The sequence below is a fragment of the Saccopteryx leptura genome, chromosome 6, assembly GCF_036850995.1.
Source record: "Saccopteryx leptura isolate mSacLep1 chromosome 6, mSacLep1_pri_phased_curated, whole genome shotgun sequence".
In the NCBI taxonomy this organism is placed as follows: domain Eukaryota; kingdom Metazoa; phylum Chordata; class Mammalia; order Chiroptera; family Emballonuridae; genus Saccopteryx; species Saccopteryx leptura.
Window position 1 is genome coordinate 129343706 of NC_089508.1, and position 21374 is coordinate 129365079.

The following is a 21374-nucleotide window of genomic DNA, read 5'->3' on the forward strand; positions in this document are numbered from 1 at the left end:
GCCTTGCTGGGTCAGGAAGCATGAGTCAGGACCTCCCTAGGCCTCTTGACTGACTCCTTCCTGGCACAGCACAGGACAGCGCCCCCAGTGTGGGGCAGTGGGAGACTCACAGCATGCCCAAAGAAGGAAGCAAGATGCCCACACCCCAGGGTGGGAAGGGGATTCTGAATTTCCTGAAGCCACAATGAGCTGTGGTACATGCTGCCTCGGTTTCCCCAAAAGGTCTGCCCCTAGGAGAATGAACAGCAGAGAGCCAGCATCACTTCTTCCCCTGCCTGCAGAATTCAGCCAAGCCAGCTGGCCAGGCCAGGCCATCTTGGTCACTCTACCCTCAGCACTTCTGGGACTGAGTCCTACTCTGGCAGCGGCTGTGGCTTGGTCCTGCCCTTGGCCAGGGCCTGGCATACTGAGTGCCTCTATGTTTTGCACCTTGACTGTCTGGGCCCCACCCAAGGAGCCTGTGGCCAAAGCTGGCTTGCTGGTAAATGGTGGGTATTTGTGTCCTAGATGGGACAGTACCTGAGCTGAGGTGTGCTCCCACTGCCCAGGCCCTGCTCTCAGGAAACTGGCCTTCTGCCACAAAGGGCACAGAATGCAGGCCACTGTGCAAGGGGACAGGTTTTTGGCCCTGATTTTGTGGCCCCCTAGTCTCATGGCAGGAGCCCCACAGTTGCGGGCTCTCAGCCCAGCCTGGGCCTCTGACCAGGGGCCTCTGCCAGCAGTGGTCTTGCTCCTGTTAAGGCTGAATGTATCGATGGAGCTCCTCCAAGCAGGGGCTGGGCACACAGTAGGGCTGGGGTAGCCATTCCTAGCAATTACAAAATTCAGAAGCTGAACAATGTTTGCCGCCCTCGGGAGCTGGTTGTGGACCAGAAGAGGCCAGTGGCACAGATTAGCCCTGGCAAGGGAAAGAGTCTGAGCCACACCCAATCCCTGCTGGGGAGTCAGGCTGGGGGTGGGAGGACTCTCTCAGAGCCTCTGTTCCCAGTATCAAACACTCATCTTCCATACTGCGTCCACCAAGGCTGCGGCTTTGGTGGCGATGACCAGCTGGCCACAGCTGTCTCCCCCTGGGGTTGCACTATTTCTACATATTGATTCATTTTGTTAACTCCTGCTGTGCCCCAACAGTGGATGTTGGGCTCCCTGCAGAGGAAACCTATAGGGAGGGGACAGAAAGACCTCCATCTGGATGGGAATCTGTGCCAGTACTTGCTCAGGGTCTAGCGTAGGGTGGGGACCTCTGGGGACCAGGGAGGGCTTCCCAAAGGGATGAGCCATACCTCCTGGGGACTGTGAGTGAGGCTTCAACGGGTGTTAGGGGGCATGTGTCTGAGCTGGTGGCTGGGCAGGGCCGTGGAAAGAATGCACGGGTTAGGAGCCAGGAGCCGGGTTCTGCCAAGCCTTTCTGTGTGGCCCCAGGTGAGTCACATCAGATCTCTGTAAATCACAGAGCTGCCATGATGCTTGGAGGGTGCCCTCCAATGGACATGCTAGGGCTTCATAAACTGCAAAGGGCAGTGCCTGATGGTTATGCCGATGGAAGGTGTGGATGCCAGGGTTTTGCTTTCTGTATGATTCTTGGGAGTCCCTCGAGTGAGAGGCAAGACTGACAACCAAGAGCCAGTCAGGGCCAGCCAGCAGGGTTGTCCTCAGCCCATGTGGGGCTTGTGGGTCTGCCACTCTACAGAAGGACATGGAGCTTGGATCTCAGCCCCTCTGGTGAGGTGTCCTTGTGCAATACTATGCCTATGGTAGCCAGCCTCCAGGATGGCCCTCCTGCCCTGGTGTAGTCACCTCCCACATTGAACAGGGCTGGCCTGCACGGTCAACAGGGCACTCCAGAAATAAAATATGACTTCCAAGGCAAGATCATAAAAGACATGGTAGCTTCTGCCTTGCTATCACCTGATCGCTTGCTCTGGGGGAAGCCAGACCCCATGATTGGACACCTTGCTGGGCACCTTATCACATCTTGACTACCTCTTCTTCTTCCTTCACCTCCTCCTCCTCCCCCCCTCTTCTCTCGTCCTCTTCCTCCTTCTCCTCCTCCTCCTTCTTTTCTTCTTCGCGTGCACATGCAAGAGAGAGACAGGAAAGGAGAGAGACGAAAAGCATCAATTCTTCATTGCAGCATCTTAGTTGTTCATTGATTGCTTTCTCAGATGTGCCTTGATGGGGGAAGGGGACTGCAGCCAAGCCAGTGACCCCTTGTTCAAGCCAGCGACCTTGGGCTTCAAACCAGAAACCTTTGGGCTCAAGCTGGCAACCTTGGGGGTTTCAAACCTGGGTTCTCAGCATCCCAGGTTGATGCTCTATCTACTGTGCCACCACTGGACATTCTTGACTGCCACTTTTTAAGAGAACTGAAGCCAGAACCATCCAGCTAAGCTGTGCCAGAACTGCTGACCCACAGAAACAGCTTTAGGTTTTGAGGGCCATTTGTTACACAGTGATAGAAGAGGGATACACACCAGCACAACTGTAAATTTAGTCCTCTGAATCAGACTAAAAATGTGTCTGGGACTCAGAAAGCAGGACTCTGCTCCCTTGTGGAGGAGTGATGTTCCCCTGAACCAATCAATGGATTGACTCACTCACTTGTTCATTCGTTCATTTATTCATTGAACAGATATTTCCCAGCACTTACCATTTGTTAGGCACCATGAAAGTAAATGTCAGAGACCCTGCCTTTGGGAGCACTGCGTCACTTGGTGATTGTTGGATGTGGGCAGTCAGGACAAGCAATCCCCAGTGTCATTTGGTGATTGTTGGATGTGGGCAGTCAGGACAAGCAAGATGTCTAGGACATGCTCAGTTTCTGAGGTTGGGCACTTGGATGAATGGGGATATCGTTCATTGAGATAAATAGGTGAGAGGGCCACTTCATGAGAAATGCTTTGTGCATGTTGATTTGAGGATGCTTGTGAGAAACCCAAGTGGCACTGTGCAGGCTGCAAGGTATGTGGGTCTAAAGTTCCTCAAAAGTCTAGGCTGGAGGCATATATCCCAGAATTGTTGGGGAGAAGATAACAGGGTTGAATCAACAAGAGGTGATGAGACTACCCAGGGGGAGGCGGGAAATAAGAGGAAGGATTGGACTCTCACACACCAATGTTTTTATCTCTCAGTCTTTTTATTTTGGACATAATTTCAGACTTACAGAAAAGTAGCTAGACTGTTACAAGTATTTCCCACTACCCTTCACCTGGATTTTCCAAATGGTTCATATTTTACCATGTTTTACATTCTTTTCTGCGTTACCTGTGTATCGTTCCCTGAACTGTTTGGGAGCAGCTTGCAGACACAATGCTCCTTTACCCTTAAATACTTGTGTATATTTTCTTTTTTCATAATCAAAGGGCAGCCATTGAAATCAGGGAATTCACACAGGCATGATACTTTTTTTTTTTTGTATTTTTCTGAAGCTAGAAACCGGGAGAGACAGTCAGACTCCCGCATGTGCCCGACCGGGATCCACCTGGCACGCCCACCAGGGGGCGATGCTCTGCCCCTGGGTGGGGGGGCTCTCTGCCGCGACCAGAGCCACTCTAGCGCCTGGGGCAGAGGCCAAGGAGCCATCCCCAGCGCCCGGGCCATCTTTGTTCCAATGGAGCCTCGGCTGCGGGAGGGGAAGAGAGAGACAGAGAGGAAGGAGAGGGGGAGGGGTGGAGAAGCAAATGGGCGCTTCTCCTGTGTGCCCTGGCCGGGAATCGAACCCGAGACTTCTACACGCCAGGCCGGCGCTCTACCACTGAGCCAACCGGCCAGGGCCCAGGCATGATACTTTTTAAATATAGCCACAGCCATTTCCCCCAAAATGTCTCAACAGCTAGGGAAAATTCTGGCTCCTGTGTTGCATTTCATTGTCCTGTCTCTGGAGTTCCTATCAAGCTGGGAAAGTTTTTTTGGCATTTCTTTGTTGCTTATGACACTTCAGGAAGAGAAGATTAGTTTGTAAAGTGAATCCTGATTTGACTTGATTTGGTTTTTTCGTGATTAAAGTCAGGCTAGGTACCTTTGGTGGGAACACCTTGGTAGGGACACCGTGTCCTTCTCAGGGCCTCCTCGCTGGAGGTACCCACTGCCTCTCTGTCCCATTCTGGGTGATGTTAATGTACACAGCTTATTTGAGGGGGTGACTGGCAGGAGTCTCCCTGTGAAGTTATGTTTTTCCCTTTGCAATGAGGAAGCGTGTGCCAACATTGGAAGGTCAGGTCAGGATGAGTATGAGGAGTTAGGAGGGAAGTCTGTGGGGGAGCAGGGGGAGCACGAAAGAAGTGAGAGCATCTTAGAACCAGGAGGAGGTGCTGCAAGGTGGAGGGAGTGGTCAGTCAGTGAGGTCCAGTGATGGGCAAGGGTGAATGGGTCCATTGGCTATAGTCCCCACATGCAGATCACAGCTGAGGTGGTGGGAAGCCAGAGTGGGAAAGGGAGTGAGACTGGACACCAGGAAAATGGGGACGTGTGGGGCCAGGGAGATGGTCTGCACCAATGGAAGGATGCAGGGTATGTACAGGGAGCTAGGAAGGGGCAAAAGAGTTAAAGCAGAGAGGGACCACGGAGAGCAAAATATTCTTTTTTTTTTTTAAGTGAGACAGACTTCCCTATGTACCCCGGCAGGGATCCACCTGGCAACCCCTGTATGGGACCCATGTTTGAATCAATTAGCTATTTTTAGTGCCTGAGGCTGACACACTCAGACCAACCAATCCATCCTCAGGGCCTAGGGCCAATGCTTGTTCAAGCCACTGTCTGTGAGAGGGGAAGAGAGAGAAAAGGGGGGGAGAGAGAGGGAGAGAAGCAGATGGTTGCTTCTCTTGTGTGCTCTGATTGGGAATCGAACCCAGGACATCCATATGCCAAGCTGACACTCTATCCCCTGAGCCAACAGGCCAGGGTCCCAAAATGTTCTTGAGGAGGCCAAGGAGATGGGAGAAGGCTGAGTGCATCCTTCCCAGCCCCAGAGGGAAGGGGGAACAGGCGACAGTGGAAGCTAGTGGTCATGATAGTGTGGCAGGGAAGGGCCTCTCTCTTCTGAGTGGAGAAGGGGGTGGAGCAGGGGCTGGAGGGAGGCCAGACATGGAGAGGGCATGATATGATCTGTGGAGAAGAGGACAGCATGCTGATCAAGCAGAGACGGGCACTTGAGTGGCACAAAGACAAGCCCAGGGCGGAGGGGCATGGGCTTTCAGCTGTCTAGTGCAGGTGGACAAGACAGACCTGGCATTTACCAGGAAAAACCTAGATGAGGAGGGCAGTGAAGGCAGGAGAGGCTGAAGGATGGGGAAAATGGGCAGGGCAGGAAAATGGGCAGGGCCAGGGTCTTAGTGATAGCAGGCGACTGGTGCAAGGGGACTAGATCGAAGGAAATGAAGAGGTGGGCTGGTGTTATGAGGGAGGCAGGCAGTCAGTGGAGACAGGGAGAAGGAGGTGGGTGGCTGAGAGGGAGTGGAGGGGAGGTATTTGGAGATGAGGAGGTCCGGAAACTGGGAGGCCAGAAGATTGGTGGGAGGTTTCTGGGAGGGAGCCTATGCCACCAGGATAATGGCAGGAGCTGGGGAGCTGGGGAGCTGGGGAGGAAGAGCCAGAACTGCCAGATGTGCAAGCTGGAGAGATGGCAGCCCTGAGATGAGGATGAGCACTCTGGATGCTGAACCCCCGGGACAGCAGTGCTTTAGACAGGGAGGAGACCCTGCCTGGTGGGTACTGAGAAGACAAGGGACCCTCTCTGTTTTGACTTAGAGGGATAGCACAGACCCTTTGGAGAAGACCGAGGGCTGCATCCAGGGATAGCAGGGTCTCTGTGAAAGCCAGAGGGGGGAGACTTTGGAACAGTAGCAAGTTTGGGGCAGAGGCAGGGCTGGGGCAGAGACAGGGCTGGGCAGAGACAGGGCTGGGGCAGAGGCAGGGCTGGGCAGAGACAGGGCTGGGGCAGAGGCAGGGCTGGGCAGAGACAGGGCTGGGGCAGAGACAGGGCTGGGGCAGAGGCAGGGCTGGGACAGAGACAGGGCTGGGGCAGAGGCAGGGCTGGGGCAGAGACAGGGCTGGGGCAGAGACAGGGCTGGGGCAGAGGCAGGGCTGGGCAGAGACAGGGCTGGGGCAGAGACAGGGCTGGGGCAGAGGCAGGGCTGGGGCAGAGACAGGGCTGGGGCAGAGACAGGGCTGGGGCAGAGGCAGGGCTGGGACAGAGACAGGGCTGGGGCAGAGACAGGTTTGGAGCAGAAACAGGGGTGGAGAGTGGCTCAGTTTTTCCACGAGAGCTGAGTGCCAGGATGACAGCAGCAGTGTGGGCCATGAGTGCCAGGAAGTCTCCCTGGGTCTCAAAGACCAAGAAACTTTCCCCAGACCAAGAAGGTGGAGGTCCCAGCCCCACATCTGGCCCCTGGCATGAAGGAGCCATCAGGGCCCCAGCCCAGTGGACTTGCCCCTTTGTCCAGGAAATGCCGATGAGGATGGGGAGTGGAGGAGAACCACCCTTGGCCTGGGCCAACTGAGGCTGGGCCAATTCTTGCCTTGCCAGGCCTCGCTTCTCCAAAAAGCAGGCTTGGCTACTCCATAGGTGATGTGAGGGGCACAGGCAGGCCTGGGGCTGTCAGACTGTTCAGAGCCTTCTGGACTGACAAGGGGCTTTTGGAGGGCCCAGCACTCCCTGCCTGTGCCCAGTCCTCCTGCGTCTGCTGGCGGGAGTGAGTGCACAGCACACTGTGGTTTCTGTTAGATCAGAGGCTGTGGTCCAGAGAGCCCTGGGGTTTGCTCTGGTCTGTCTGTGCTACTGGGGTGAGGGGAGACTTTGGGCAAGTCCTTCTCTTCCTGTTTCTGTGTGTACACACACACACACACACACACACACACACACACACACACGTATGTATTTATATACTTGGGGGGGGGTGTGTGAGAGACACTCTTTCTAAAGCCAGCTGCCATCTGTTCCCTGGATGGAAATCCCCCTTACCTGGTTGCCATCCGATCCCATCTGAGCTGTGAACCAGTGAGGGTGAGCAAACCCCAGGACCCCTGAGAGACTTCAGGGTTGAAGGGGTCTCCAGCATTTCCTTGGCCCTGGGGCTCCCATGTCAATCATGTAGCAGCTGGGTGGCTATTTGACCACTCAGTGAGTCCTCTCACACTACCCCCACCCTGGAGTGCTCCTCCATCCTCCTCTGTCCCTTGTTCCCGGCCTGGGATGCCAGCAGCAGGCAAGCATTGTCTGGAAGGCTATCAGACAGCTACACTTTAGTGTGAAATAATTGGCTTGATTCTTTCCCAAGGAGAAGCAGACTTGGATAGAAGGAAGGTCATGGGTGGGAACCGGGGAGCTAGGTGGGAGGGACAGGGGGTAAAGTGCCACCCTAAGGGCTGTGCGGGTTGCAGGAACCAACCCACAATCTACCCATTCTTTCCTGTCCTTTCCCCAACATGAGGGTACTCACCCAGAGTGAAGGTTGAGCTCTGTCATGCCACCTCCCTTTTCCTTCCCTGACCCAGGGTCCTGGGGACCCCGCAGGCTCTTGAGCCTGGTTGGGAGTAAGGGGCAGTGGGACCAAGTTCTTAGAGTTCCACAACACAGCAGCCAGTGTGGAATGTCTATGTGCCACCACCGTCCAGGAACCATGACGATGGCCAGAAATAAACACTGGGCTTCAGAGTCTAAATTCTGTGGTGATGTCATCTCCACAGCTTGCCTGCTCAGGCCTGTAGCTGGCTGCACGCTGGACTGGATGGTCCCCCTGCTCAGGCCACAGTAGTGCCTTCCTTCTCAACCCCCATACTACTTCTGTAGTAGGGGAGAGAGTAGACACAGGGGGTTGGGCAGGGCACCTGAGTGGGCCCCCCATGAACCCAGCTCCTTGCCTGCTGCTCAGCTCAGATGTCCCGGTAGCTGCTGTCACCCCTTCCTTTTCCTTAGCCCCAGCATGACACTGCCCAAGGGGCCCAGGAATTCGAAGAAGGTGCAGGAACCCTCACGGCAGGAGGTAAAGCAGACTCCCATAGTCATGGCGATGATCAAAGGTGAGAGCAGCCCCTCCCATCCCCAAACCCAGAGCATTTGGCCCTTTCCTCTCTCTGTAGGGGCTGCTGAAGGGATCCCAGCCTTCCAGCCCTGAGCCTGCAGACTTTCCCAGAAGCCCACAGGAGACCTGTGCCTCCATGCTGAATTGCATGGGCAGCAATTAGTGGCTGGGAATTTTCGGTGGGGAGGGACAGGGCGCCAACTTTGGGAAAAGGCTAGGGATTTTTGGAGGCTTTAGTCTGGCTTTAGCTTCCCTTGCTTCCCTTGAGTCTTACTCTTGAATGAAAGCAGAAAAGCTAATTTTTACTACATTGTTAATGACTGATTATTGCTCCAAGTAGGAGGTGATTCATTGTATGATTAGACGTTCAGGCTCTGTTGTCTGATTGTCTCAGAACTTTCACATTACCAGTGTGTACAACTTTGGGCCACTTGATGTCTCTAAGCCTCGCTGTTCTAATCTGTAAAATGGGAAAAATGATTATCTCTGTCTCACGGAGTTGTTGGGAGGGCTACACTGAAATAATCCACATGAAATGCTCAGCATAGACCTTGGCACAGAATCAGTGCTTAGTACATTGTGACAATGACCTTTCTCACTGTGCACTGCCTGTCCTAGAGTGAGGACGTTTTATCTGAAGACAGTGCCTTTCATTCGGGGAAGCAGCACGGCGATGCGGTTTGTGGCAGTAGGACATCAGGGGGGGCAGAAGACCCCAATGTTCTCACAGTGCTCTGCCCTGGGTGCCTATCTCGGCTCCGACCAGCCTAGACCGAGTGCTGCCCTGCTTGTCCTCACAGGTCCAGGGCCTGCCAAGTACCTGCGGCTGTCCTGCATGGGCTACCTAGGTCACGACAGCTCCTTGTTCCAGGAGCCAGCCTGCACGCTTCGTAGCCGGCACTCGGAGAAGCGTGAGTGCCCCCCCCCCATGGGGTTGAGTAGTCAATGTTAGGTGTTTGTGGGTGGTCACAAGAGGAACACAGGCCCTGGGAACCTGAGCCTGCCCTGAGCTGGACACCAAGGTGATCTGCTGGGTCCAGAAGAAGGCAGCAGGGCTGCCTAAGTGACTTACCCCTGACGGCAAGCCTGTGGGCACTTCCCAGCTGGACCTCCCCAGGGAGCTTTAAAGGGGGACCATCACTGTCCAGCTGGTGGAGCGGGGTCTCCTTGCTGTCTGGTCATTGGCGGGGGCCCTTCAGTTCTGGCTACCACGGGCTCACTTACCACAGCAGCAGGACATGAACACTGGGGGCTGAGGAGGAAGAGGTGGGATGGCAATCTCCAAGGCTTCCCAGTTGGCCTAGGGCCCCCAAGAATGGGGGAGCAGAGGGCCAAATGAGAGCTGGGACTGCCGGCCAAGGCTAGCAAGAGGAGAGCCTGGGTGGGGACGTGCATCTGGAGGTCTGAGACCTAGGGTGCCAGCTAGGCTACTCCCTGGGGTGACACACCTGCCTGGTTGAGTCTGGGCCCCTTTCTAATATTAAAAATAGCCACTGTGCCTATTATGACTCCTTGGCACCAATCCCCGACCAGCAGACCAAGCTGCTGTTATTCTATCTTCCCCTCAGCACAAGTTCTTGAGAATGTTAAGAGCCCCATTTTATAGATGAGGAAATCAACACTCCCCGAACACCCAAGAGCCCAAGGCATCAAAAGGGATTCCTTGGCTCCTCTCTTGGTGGGGGTGTTGCCTGGGGACAGTCCAGGTTCACCCTGGGGCAGCCTCTGGGGCTGACTGAGTCCACTGGCTGTCCTGCAGGGATCACAGGCATACGCAGCCCTGGCCCTTGCTATTTCTTGGATCCTAAAATAACTCGGTTTGGAATATCCAGCTGCCCGCAGGTTCCCATGGAGGAGCGTGTCGCCAACCTGTGTAAGATGGAAAGGGGTTGGGACCTGGGAGGTTGAAGGATGGAGGTCCACGCTGAGGACCTGAGCAGGGGCAAAGGGTCAGACACCTCTTCCAGGTGTGTCTGTAGATGCTGGCATTTTCCTGCAATGTCACATCAGGGCCCTGAGGCTACCATGTCTGTGTCTTGAATCCAATGTTATGCTCGCATGTCATGGGCGGGTGGTCACGCTAAAAGTGGGGCGCATGTCAGGGCAGCATTGTCACTGTGCTAATGAGCTCATGACCTGTCATGATATTGGGGTTTCCCTGGCACTAATAGGAACAATGCTGGAATGCTCACAGCCCAAAGGGCAGTAGTCTGATGACCCTTACGGTTTTTATGACAACAGGGTCACATTCTGATGTCAGGATGAACCAAGTCCCTCCCCTGCCTATGGTTCCATGCAGGGCTGGACGCATCCCTGCCCAAAGCTAAGTTGACTCTAGTAAAGTCATGTTAGGCTAACCATGGCCTCAGCCCCTACCCTTGCCCACATCCAGGCCTGAGCTCCACCCTGGCATCCTGCCACTACCACCTGGAGAAGACCCGCCCTCCCGGGGAGCGCAGGGCTCCGTACTATACTTTTGGCTACCGGTGTCCATACAGAGTGACAGACCCCAACCTGGCCCCCAACCACTACCACCTGCCACTTGTGCTGGGGCCCAATGTTCCCACCAAACAAGCTGCTCCTTGCTACAGTTTGGCCTCTGCAGACAAGAACTGGTTCTACAAGAAGAATATGGCAGGAGGGCCAGGGCCAGCCATGTATACCCGACCTGAGCCCTCTGTCTACCAGAATCGCAGCCCCAACTACAGTATGGCCAAGCGCTTTGCCTACTTATTGGACCACAAGCCTCACCCTGGCCCGGGCTCCCACGATGTCCAGGAGGTCACAGTACACAAGCCCCGCACACCTGCTTTCACCATGGGCATCAAACACTCACCCCACCTGTGCCCGCTGATCATTGACATTCACAACTGAGGTCACCCCTTCTCCCCATGGGTTCACCCAGCCCTCCCCAAAGAGGATATTTTTATACCAAATTGAGCAACTTACTGAGGCTTGGAGCCACAGGGGCTTTGGTGCCTGCTGTGTTTAGCACACCACACAGAAGGTATTAGATAAATATTTTTATTTACTTGTTCTTTCATTTTGCTAACATTCATGACTGCATCGTTTGGGCTTTGCCCTGGATGATGAATGGGGACATTGGGAGGCATTCCGGGGGCCCCTGTCTGGGAGAAGTTTTCTTCCGGCTCTCCAGGGGAGGCAGCCATGTGTCCCCTGCCTTGGGTAGAGTCCAGAGAGCTGACTTCTAGTCCTATACTGGCACTAACATGCTGTGTGGCTCTATGCAGCTCCTGCCCTCTCTGGGCCTTAGGGTTGCACTTTGGGCAGTGCGGGAGGGGGGTGGACCTAGAGGATGTCCCAGCTCCCTCTGGGCCCAGAAATGTATGACTTTGATCCTGACAAGAAGGGAGTAAGGCGAGTGGAAGTAAGCAGAGGAAGGAGGGGCCATTCTGGTTGGGGAAGGGGGAGAGGAATGTTTTCTTGGGAGAGGGACCCAGGAGGATGAGCAGAGACAGTGCATAGAAGGAAGGGTATTCCTGATGAAGTGAAGATAAGAGGACCAAAGGTTGCAGGGCAGGGGGCAGGCGAGGTTCAGGGCCAGAGTCCTGGCTACAGGAGACTGGCTGGGTGGGCCAGAGGGTTCACAGCTGCAATGGACTCAGGCTTTGTCCTCAGTGCAGTGGGTTAGGAAGACACAGACTTTTCAGAATTCTTTGGAGAGAGGAGCCTGGCAGGATGGGCAGAGCCTGGAGGCTTTAGTCAGCTTAGGGAGGGGGTAGAGGGGGCAGAGGCTACTGGGAGGAGGGTCCACACATACATGCTCTTTCGAGCTCATGTGTCCCCAGCCTCAACAGCTTAGCTCTGCAGTGTCCATTTGGGGAGAAGCCACACACTAGCCAGGAGGGGGCAGTGTTGCCTCGCTCCTGAGTCCAGGTTCCCCCTCCCCCCATTTGGCTTTTGCTCCAGGGGAGCCTGGAGTCTTTGGGGCTGGTTGTTGTCTTTTCTTGATTCTTAGTATCTGGATCCTTCATCTGACTTGCCCCCAGCCCTGGCCAGCCACTCTCCCAGCTCCCCTGGACACAGGAGGTGTGTGTGTAGGAGGGTTGTACCCCTGCTCTGCAGCCTGGGAGCCAGTGGCAGGAGAAAGGGTGGGCTGTGGAGGGAGAAGGGCTGAGGGGAAGAGGAGAGGAGGCAGCATGTGCCCTAGACTCCACAGCACAGGCAGGGGCAGCTTCTTCCACATTCATTGCTTCAAGAACGGAGGGAGGTCAGAGAAAGGGCTCTTCAGATAGCTCTGGTGTGTCTGCCAGCTCCTTCTTGTGAATCTGAGAAATATTCAGGCTTGAACTGAAAGTGAAAATTAAATCGAAGAACTAACTTTGGCCAGAAAGGAACAGAGAATATCTTTGGAATATTAAACACACACACACACACACACACACACACACACACACACACACACACACACACACACACACTTTATTAAGAGGGCTTGTAGAAAATTTCACAGGGCATACCTGACTTTGGACCTGAAGCCCCCCCCCCCCCCCTGCCCCCAATTCCCATCCTCCCCAAGGCCTGGGGTATTGTGCCTGTCCTCTCTTCCACACTCTCTAATAAGACTGGGCTGGGCAGGCTCGACAGGGAGTGAGTGAGCTTGGGGACCCATCTGTCTTGCTGCAGATTAGAAAGATGTCACTTTGCCGACAAAGCCATTTATTATGAAGGCTGCAGAAATCAGGGATGCTCGGGCTGACAAGTGGCAGCAGCCAGCTGATGTTCTTCTGGTCACCAGGTGAGAGGAGTTACAGTGCAATCTCCAAATCAGGATGCTCTGATGTTGGTGCTCAGTCCCTCCCAAGGTCTGCTGTGGAAACTGAGGCACAGAGCCAGGGACATAACTTTGGCCATATGATAAATTAATGGCTTGTCTCTTAAGAAAGGTCCAAGTTCAGTGTGTGATCAGGGTTGGGGCTTGGTGTGTGACAGGGTCAGGGCTTGGCATGTGAGCAAGGTCTGGGGTGCAGGGTTGGGATTCGAGTGAGCAGGGGCAGGGCCCAGCATTTTAACAGGGTCAGGGTTTAGTGTGTGACTGGAGTCAGGGCTCCATCAGGTGTGAGACCCTTGACCTGTATCAGGACTAAGTCCTAGTTTTTGCCTCAGCTCAGTCTGAGCCAGACTTCAGCCTGACCTCAGCTGCCACCCCCTTTGGGAGGGTCAGGCAGTTAGTCCTGGAGCTACAACTAACCCTGTGTGGTTCTATGGTCTTGTGGGAAGGAGAGAAGGAGGCCGGAGTGTTTAGGATGCATATTCAGAGAATAAAAACGTTTGGATGAGAACTGGCCCCACCCAGAAGGGGATGTGGCCTCTGGGGAATTTGAATGGGGTCCCCTTGTGCCTCTGCTCGCAAAATGATAGGTCATTTAGCTTGGGATCAAACTTTTGACAAAGCAGTTCCTATCTCTTGGCCTTGTCACCCTCTTGCATTTTAGTTCAAGGCCTACAGATGGGGACTGCTTAGTCCAAGTTTGATCTCAAGATAGGGAACCTGCAGAAGGAGGTGAGTGTGGCATCCTAGACCTGGCTGAGTGCTGACCCTTTCTCTTTTAAACCCCTCAGGGGGTCCACTTGACCTAGCCAAAAGCTTGGTCTTATAGGACTTAAAACAGGCTAGGAGCCTGGCATGCAATCACACAGACAAGATTCTTTCTTCATTTTAGAGGATATTAGCTGGGCTGCCTGATGCCAGGCTCCGGCTGTGCCTGGGTATACCCAAGGATAGTAGAGGCCCAACTAGGCCCTGCTGGAGTTCAGAGACTGGCTTGCTGAGGGGATAAAGAGCAGCTCCCTACAAATCTGAGTAGACACTGGAGATAGTAAGGTGAGCTCAAGGTAGAGTAGGGTGCCCACCAGAGCTTTTTCCCACCTTCCCTGGGGACTCACTCCATGGGTCACCCCTGCCAAGGCTGGATGGTAAAATTACAGTCACGTGACTGTCCTGGACACTGGCCAAGGAGCTGGTCTCTGTCCCTCTGTTGTTGCTGGAGAGACACAGAGGGCTAGTTGTCACTCTGGCGGCCCTGGGCTGGAAGCACAGTAGAGGCCTGCCTTCAGGGAGACACTAATGCACCACAGACAGGCACTCTGGCAGAGGTCATGCACTAACACTTGTTCCTTACCGACATACACATACAGACAAGGCAGGCACTCTTTACTGCACACACATGCACAGGCACTGACCCCCAATACCAGACACACTCAAACACAGGCCTTGCTCTATATTAGCAGAGAAAGACAGAGGCAGCACACACTTACACAACACATGCACACACACACCTTTCCTCCAAGCATCTCCTTATCTCATGCACATGCCCACATCCACCCAGGCTCACTCCACAGCCAGTGCCCTGGGGAATAAATAGACAGGCCAGGCCCAGGTGCAGAGGGGAGGCCAGAGGGCTCTGTGCTCAGTAACTTGAGTTGGGCTGTGATTCTAGCCCTGAGGTTACAGTTGCTGCTGGGTGGCTCCCAGCCCTCCAGGCTTGGGGCCTAACTCTGGATGGGGTGCACTTGGCTGTGAGGCCAGCCTGCTCACCAAGATAAGCCAGACCCAGCTCTCAGAGCTACCCACCTGAGGAACCACCCAAGGATGGGCTGACTAGAGTAGGAGCTCCCTTCACCTGGCCCTCCAGTGCCTGCCTCCCGCTAGATGGGGTGGGTTGGGGGCCGGGAGCTGGTAGCAGGGCATGTGTCACTGGATTCCTGGCCGAGGTCAGCAGCTGCATTTCCAAGCACACTGGAGGCGGTGAGTTCTCTTCCTGTGGCTTCTCCTCTCTCCTCTCTCTGCCATGGCCTCCCATCTGGCTCCTCTCCCTCCGAGTCTCTCTGCCTCCCTCTGGCTTTCTTTCTCCCCTCCATTGCTCTCCCCCTTGCTACCGTGTCCCTCTGCCCTGTTTATCCTTTAGAATAAATATCAGCATTAAATGACCCTGCAAACGAAAGAACCATTCTTGGAGGCCCTGACGAAAGGAGGGCTATGTGGGTGGTGTGGCCTGTGGGCAGTGTGGGGGGAGGTTTTGCTGCTCTGTGTTTGCTCTTCTTTTCTGACCTATGGAGGAGTTGCTGTTTTCCTAGGAAAGTGGAAGCATGCTTCCCTTCAGGGGAGGAAGGGAGACAAAAGAGAAATAGATGCTGTCTGTGTTGTAAACACAGCTTGTCTGCAGAGTAGGGTTCAGAGGAGGGAGAGGAGAGTGGGAGGGACAGAGATAGTGGCAGAGATGGAGAGCAGGGAGCTGAGAGGTGGGAGGAAGGTAACCTGGGTGAGCAGGAGACCTTGCCTCAGGGCCAGGGTGGGTGTGAGCACCACAGGGTTGCCTGGGGGAAGAGACAGGGGAAAGCGTTGGTCTAGGATAGTGGGGAGAGCTCATAGGCAGGGCCCCAGAGGGAGAGTGCCTACAGGCTCTGGGGAGGCCAAGGGTGCCTGTTCCTGTGGACTACAAAGTCTACTGGAAAAATGTGGTGGCTTCGTCTGTAGCACCTGCCATGTGCCAGGCACTTATCTGAGCTGAGGGTCAGAGGACATGGGCTACCTGCCCAGGGATACATAGCCAGGGGCAGGGGGTACCAAGGTCCAGCCCCAGTCTGACTAGTCGCTTTCCCACACAGCCTCTGTTGGGGGCTGGGCTGGGAAAGTGGGCTGAAGACCTGGCTCTGCCATGTCTGGTGTGTGACCTTGAACAAACTCTCCCTTCTCTGAGCCTCAGTTTCCCCATCTAAACAGTGGAGAGAATGCTGGCTGCTCGATGGGGCTGTGGGAAGGATAAAATGTCTGCATGTGTGTGTTCACCCAGCTCTGGTTCCGTGGAGAACCAAGTTCGAGTGTTGGGGCACAAAGAACACACCTGCTGGGGGAGGGGGTATGCAGCGGCAGCTCCAGCCCCAGCAGCTGAAGGTGGGGGACACCAGCTCAACACTCTGCTGCCTCTTAGTGGCAAGATTTGGGTACTGCTGGGATGGAATGGCAGAGGGGTTGACCTGGGAAACTCCTCTAAGGGAGTGTTTGTCTGGTCTTCTTGGCCCCCGTTTTTTGCAGATGCCCAAAGAGGGGAGGAAATTACCCCCAGCCACCAAAGGCAGAACATTGGTCTGGGATTAGCTTTCAGGGCAGGGCCCTTCTCCTCAGTCCTATGGTCCTCAGGAAGCCCCCAAGGGGCCTCAGAGAGGTGGAGCTCTGAATCCTCTGCTTGAAACTACCTCTTCCAGGGAGTCTTCCAGGGTCTCCTTCAGCAGTAAGTGGCCTTACTCTTGCCCTGAAGCCTTACACACATCCTCTCCTTGTTCCTCCTGCTCCATCTGCCCTGAACTAATCCCCCCGCCTCCAAGAAAATCAGGCAGTGGGGCCCCTTGAGACATTAGAAATGATGAAGGACCATCTTTACTGTGTAGGGAGACCTGCCAGGGGCCCAGCTCTGTCCCAGGACTTTACTTGCATTATATCACTAGAGCCTGATAACAACCACAGGGGTCAGGGTAATTTTTGAGCCTCAATTTTTTGTCAAGGAAATGGGCAGAGAGGTTGTATCTTTTAGTGGTGGAGCTGGGACTAAAACCCAGGTCTGTCCATTCTCTGGGGAGGGGCCTGAATTTGGAGATGGAGATTACTCCCATGGCCATATGACAAGGAGCTGTGAGAAGACAGTGAAATGGGTAATCCAGGGCTCTGGGTGGCTCAGGTCTCAGCCATACCACTGTGCTTTGGGCACGGCCTCTCTGTGTGAAATGTGGTGGTATATCCTGGATGAGCTCTGAGATTCATTCTGGCTCTGGAATTTGGCATGTTCGGCCTTGTCTTGGCCTTAGGATGGATCATCTGAAGGGCAATGGGAAGGAGGGGCACACAGCAGGTCTGAGCTCTGGCCCGGAACCCAGGCCTCTCAGGTATACCTCTTGTTTGGGGGTGCAGGGAGCTGGGGGGATCATGGGGTGGTGTGGGCTTGTAAGGGTAGTAGAGGGGTCCAGTCAGGACAGGGGTGATGAGCTGGCCCTTGAACCTTGGAGCCTTTTCCTCTGCCGCTCACCATGGAATGAAACAGCCTCATTGATCAGTGGCAATGGGGCCTGACAAGCGGCCAGTCTCCACCAGTGAGGTTTGAAGCAGACTCATAACTCTTGTTTGGTGCTGGGTTGTAAATTCCTCTGATTCGTGCTCCGCCTCTTGGAAGACAGAGACATTCAGGCTGTGGGCAGGCTAGAGGAATAACCTGTTCATGGGACCTGGGCCGGGGGGGGGGGGCTCAGGCAGCCCCCCCCCCCATTGGTTGCACAGAAGATGCAGCTGCTGAGGCCTCTGGGAGACCCCTGCCCAGTGCACACCATCTCCACCCAGACCTGGCTGCCTCAACCTTCAATCTTGGCCTCTCCTGTGCCCCTGCCCTATCTGGCTTGTAACTCCCCAGGGGTCACACATTTGGACACCTGTGGGTCCAAAGATCTCACTGGGCCTGTTGCCAAAAGGGACTGTCCACTTACCCAGCTTCTTGTGCTATTCCACAGGACAGTCCAACATCTTGGTGGTGGTGAGGATAAGGTGGGAACCAGGGTCCAATCTGTGTGTTTTATCTGGAGCCCTGAACTCACCGCCTCTCAGGGCACAAGGCTGCCGTCACTTGTCAGCTTCTGCCAGTCTTTCTTAGTTACTTGAAATTTTTCTTCTAATGAGTACAATCTTAAATTTTCAATGTGTTTTAGCCTTGTCTTAAGCAATCTTTGTGACAGCAGGGTTCTGATGTGCCAGTTACACAAGTGAGAGCAGATAGTTAAAACAGCAAATGCTCCTTCTATGATCTGACACAGTCATGTATCTCACCAGTGATGAATACACCATTCTTTGAGAAATATGGCTTTTGTCCTCTTATTTTAAAGATGAGCAAACCACGGCCCAGAGAGGTATAGAAATTTTCCCAAAGCCACACAGTGCTGGGATTATCAGCCAGAATACCTGACTCCCAGCCTAGAGCTCCTTTTATAGACACATGTTCGTTGTCTGAGATGGAACTGGTGTGCAGCCCTCCCATCTCCCAGAAGCACACTGGGTCCACAGGGGCTTTGGAGAGTGTGCCCTAACATAGAGTACCACAGCTTCCAGATGCTGGGCAGGCAGGTGGGTATGTGGAGTCACCTGGGGGGACTAGGCACAGCCCTGTGCACTGGCTGTCCTTGGTGCCCATGGCTCCTGCTATGCCTCAGTACTGGGAGGAGGTAGGGAACAGGGTCCCAGGGGATGAGGAGAGCAGGGCTCAGGCAGCAGCCTTTTCCTGGGGAGCTGCTTACTAAGGTGGTAATTAGTGGCACCAGCTTCTGGGCTGGCAAGGTGAGTGGCCTCATTAGTGAGCATCTTCCCAGCACCACTGCCACCTTCCTGCTTTTGAGCTCCTGCTGTCTGCATTGCCCCGCTGCCACCGTCATCACCCAGAGACAAGGGAGCCAGGAGGGAGGTGCTTGTGCAGGGCGGTCAGCCTGTGTGTGTGCTGCACACCGCCCAAGCCCACGCACACATGGCACATGTACACACACATTCAGAAGGCAAAAGCACAAGTGTGCCCCCACACAGACCAGCACAGTAACGTGTACTACTTGGACACACTGCACACACACAGCTCAGTACAGAGCGACATGCACACATGGGTGGACTGCAGTGGGAAGACACGCAGGCACACAGGCAGAATGCAAACAAGCACCCACACGAGGAGACTCCTGTGTGTGCCACACATATAGTCGGTGTGTCCACAGACCCAGGCCGTGCACATGGGGTGGTGCAGAGCCGCGTCAACGGTGGTGAGCCTGCAGAAAGAAGCAGATGCACATGGTGCGTCCCTGTGTGCAGGACACCTACACGCACGGGTCCGCGCTACAGTGAGCACAGTGGTGTGTTCCTGACATCTCACAGGGCTCCAGGCTCAGGGGCTGGCTAGCTCCCCTGGGGGATTTGAGGACACAGGAGCTGAGGACACAATTAATGACTTCTTATCATCCCTGACAGAGAGAAAGTGAAGGAAGGAGGGAGGGAGAGAAAGAGGGTGGACATCTGGAGGGGCGAAGGTGAAGAGGGGTTGGGGGCAGGTTGGGAGACCCTCAGGGCCCAGGGCATAAACCCTTTCAACTCAGGGCAGGCCCAGAAACCCTATCATTCAGCTCAAATCCCAACAGCAGGTGGTTGGGATTTCAAGGCAAGTGGTTGGACTGGAGCAGACATTTCTGCACAGTACCCTGTGCAGCTCTGGGATGAAGGGCTCCCTGTATTTCACTGGCTTCACTGAGTGGAAATCTGACCCCCAGAAACCTCCCACTTTTGGCCCCACTCCTTTGTGGGGTCATTGGCTCACGGGCCAAGGGAGTTCTCCTTTCATATGGCCAGGGTGAGGGGAGACATGACTACCCAAGGAGACTCCCCTGAACAAGAGGACAGCTCCCCCCAAATGCTGCTCTGATCTTATCACTAATACAAAGTTAGGGTGACAGGGGTGAACAAAAACAGGAACTCGGAGGGACAGAAAGGACGTGAGCCAGGATAGCCCGGAGATCGTGAGGGAGGAGTGATATGCAGACAGAGGGACTGGGGAGGGAGAGAGGCAGAGACACTAGGAAAAAGACAGAGAGCAATGTGAGAGGTCTGGGACTGAGCCCACAAGAGTCAGATGGGCCCAGAAACACAGAGGTCTGGAGAGAGGGTCAGAGCCTGCACGAGGCAGATCTGATGTGAAGAGCTACAAAGATCTGGACACTGGGGGAGACAGCCCACCTTTCCCTGGTCAGAAGTGCGTCACCCCATGCAGGGAGGGGAGGGAGGAGCCCCCACCCAGAGCAGACACCATGTGACTTTCCAGTGCCACCCAACCTCTGAGCCCCAGCAGCTAGTCCGTAAAGTGAGGGTGGGCTGACTCTGCTCCGGAGTGGGTCTTGAGACTCAAGGGGAAGCTGGCTTGGCCCCTTGTTCCCCCCACTTCCCCTTGGGGCCCATGAGCCTGCAGGTGGCAGGGGGGGCTGTTCCAGGCTCAGGACCCACTTGGTAGCCCAGGAGTTGGAAAACGAGGCGTGTTGGTAAGCATGTCTCAATGGGCCCGTGTAATGTGCCATGACCATTTGACACGGAGCGGTGGAGCATTTACCCTGAATACTGAAAAACGCACGAATACCCATTTTCAGGCAGCATGGCAGATATGAGTCCAGAGTGAGGGGTGCAGCCCTCAGGGGTAGTTCACTGGCTGGGACTGCTGGTGGCAGAGGCACTTACGCTTGGCTGTTAGGAATCTTTCTGAGACGGCTGCCACCTGAGTCACTTCTGGAGACGTGGCTCCTTCAGGACTGTCTGTGCTGGGGGTGGGGTGAAGTGGTCATTCCTGAGTCCTCTCCATTCTGGACTTCCGTGGCTGCTCCCCTTCTCCTGCACTGTCTCCCGACTGAGCCCTGGTCCACTTGCCTGGAGTCAGACCGAGTGCCCACCATGGGAGCTTCTGGGCTGGGACACAAAGAAGCCACCTCAGGCCCTGCTCTCTGGAGCTCACACAAGGGAATGGAGGCTCAGAGAGGAGACTCACATGGTCAGTGGTGGCCTCAGCCCAGCATGTCCACAGTCCCCCACCCCTGAGGTTAAGCAGCAGGGTCCTTGCAGGAGGATGAAGCAGCAGAGGCTATGGAGCCCCCCCCCCCGCCCCGATTGGACACAGGGCCTGCCCCATGCTAGCTCATCTGACCCTCTTCTCTGAGCCAGCAAGTGGAGGCTTTGAGGCCACTCCCTGTTCCCCCAGAGCTGGGGCATGGGCTTGAGGCATCCTGATCCCTGTGGTGGGCACACCTGAGAGGTGTCTTTCTTTTTGAGCTGGGACACAGAGCCCATGGCTGTGTCCAGAGGGCCTCCTTCCCACAGAAGCCCTATGTCAATGAAAGGACATAGAATATTCTTCATGCTGTAGGCCTTCTGGGGCCTCTGAGTCTCCGATTCCCAGGAGGAATGGGGTTGGGCTTCCAGGCTCAGAGTGGAAGCCCACCTGGGCCAGAGAGAGCTGGGCAGTCACCAGAGCTGCATGGGGAGCCTGTCTGTGGGGGTCGATGGGTCTGAGTCAGCGTCATGAACCTGTGAGCCACAGAGCCAGGGTGGGGTGAGGGTGGGGATGGAGCCAGATGGGACAGGGTAGGTGGAGGTGGGGGTCTGTGGAAGGAAGGCTGACGCTAAGGAGGGACCATAGAACTCTCTCTTTTGTTCCCTCCAGGCCCATTCTGCCAGAAACACCAGTAGGCTCAGGGGATCCAGGTGCCTGAGTGGATAGCCTATCCATCCACTGGCTAATATCGCCTCTGGCCAATACTCTCACCTTAACATGAAAAGGGAGAAAATGC

At 55.0% G+C, this 21374-nt stretch overlaps 1 protein-coding gene and 1 long non-coding RNA gene across 2 annotated transcripts in view; one reads left to right on the forward strand and one right to left on the reverse strand.

The window, feature by feature from the left end:
• Window positions 1-21374, reverse strand: part of LOC136376674 (uncharacterized) — a 285392-nt gene that overhangs the window by 191859 nt on the left and 72159 nt on the right. The window lies entirely within an intron of this gene.
• On the forward strand, window positions 7920-10892 carry CIMAP1C (ciliary microtubule associated protein 1C). The gene is made up of 4 exons (XM_066344377.1): window positions 7920-8016; window positions 8819-8929; window positions 9778-9891; window positions 10411-10892. The coding sequence occupies exons 1-4, from the start codon at window positions 7920-7922 to the stop codon at window positions 10890-10892; spliced, it is 804 nt and encodes a 267-aa protein (XP_066200474.1).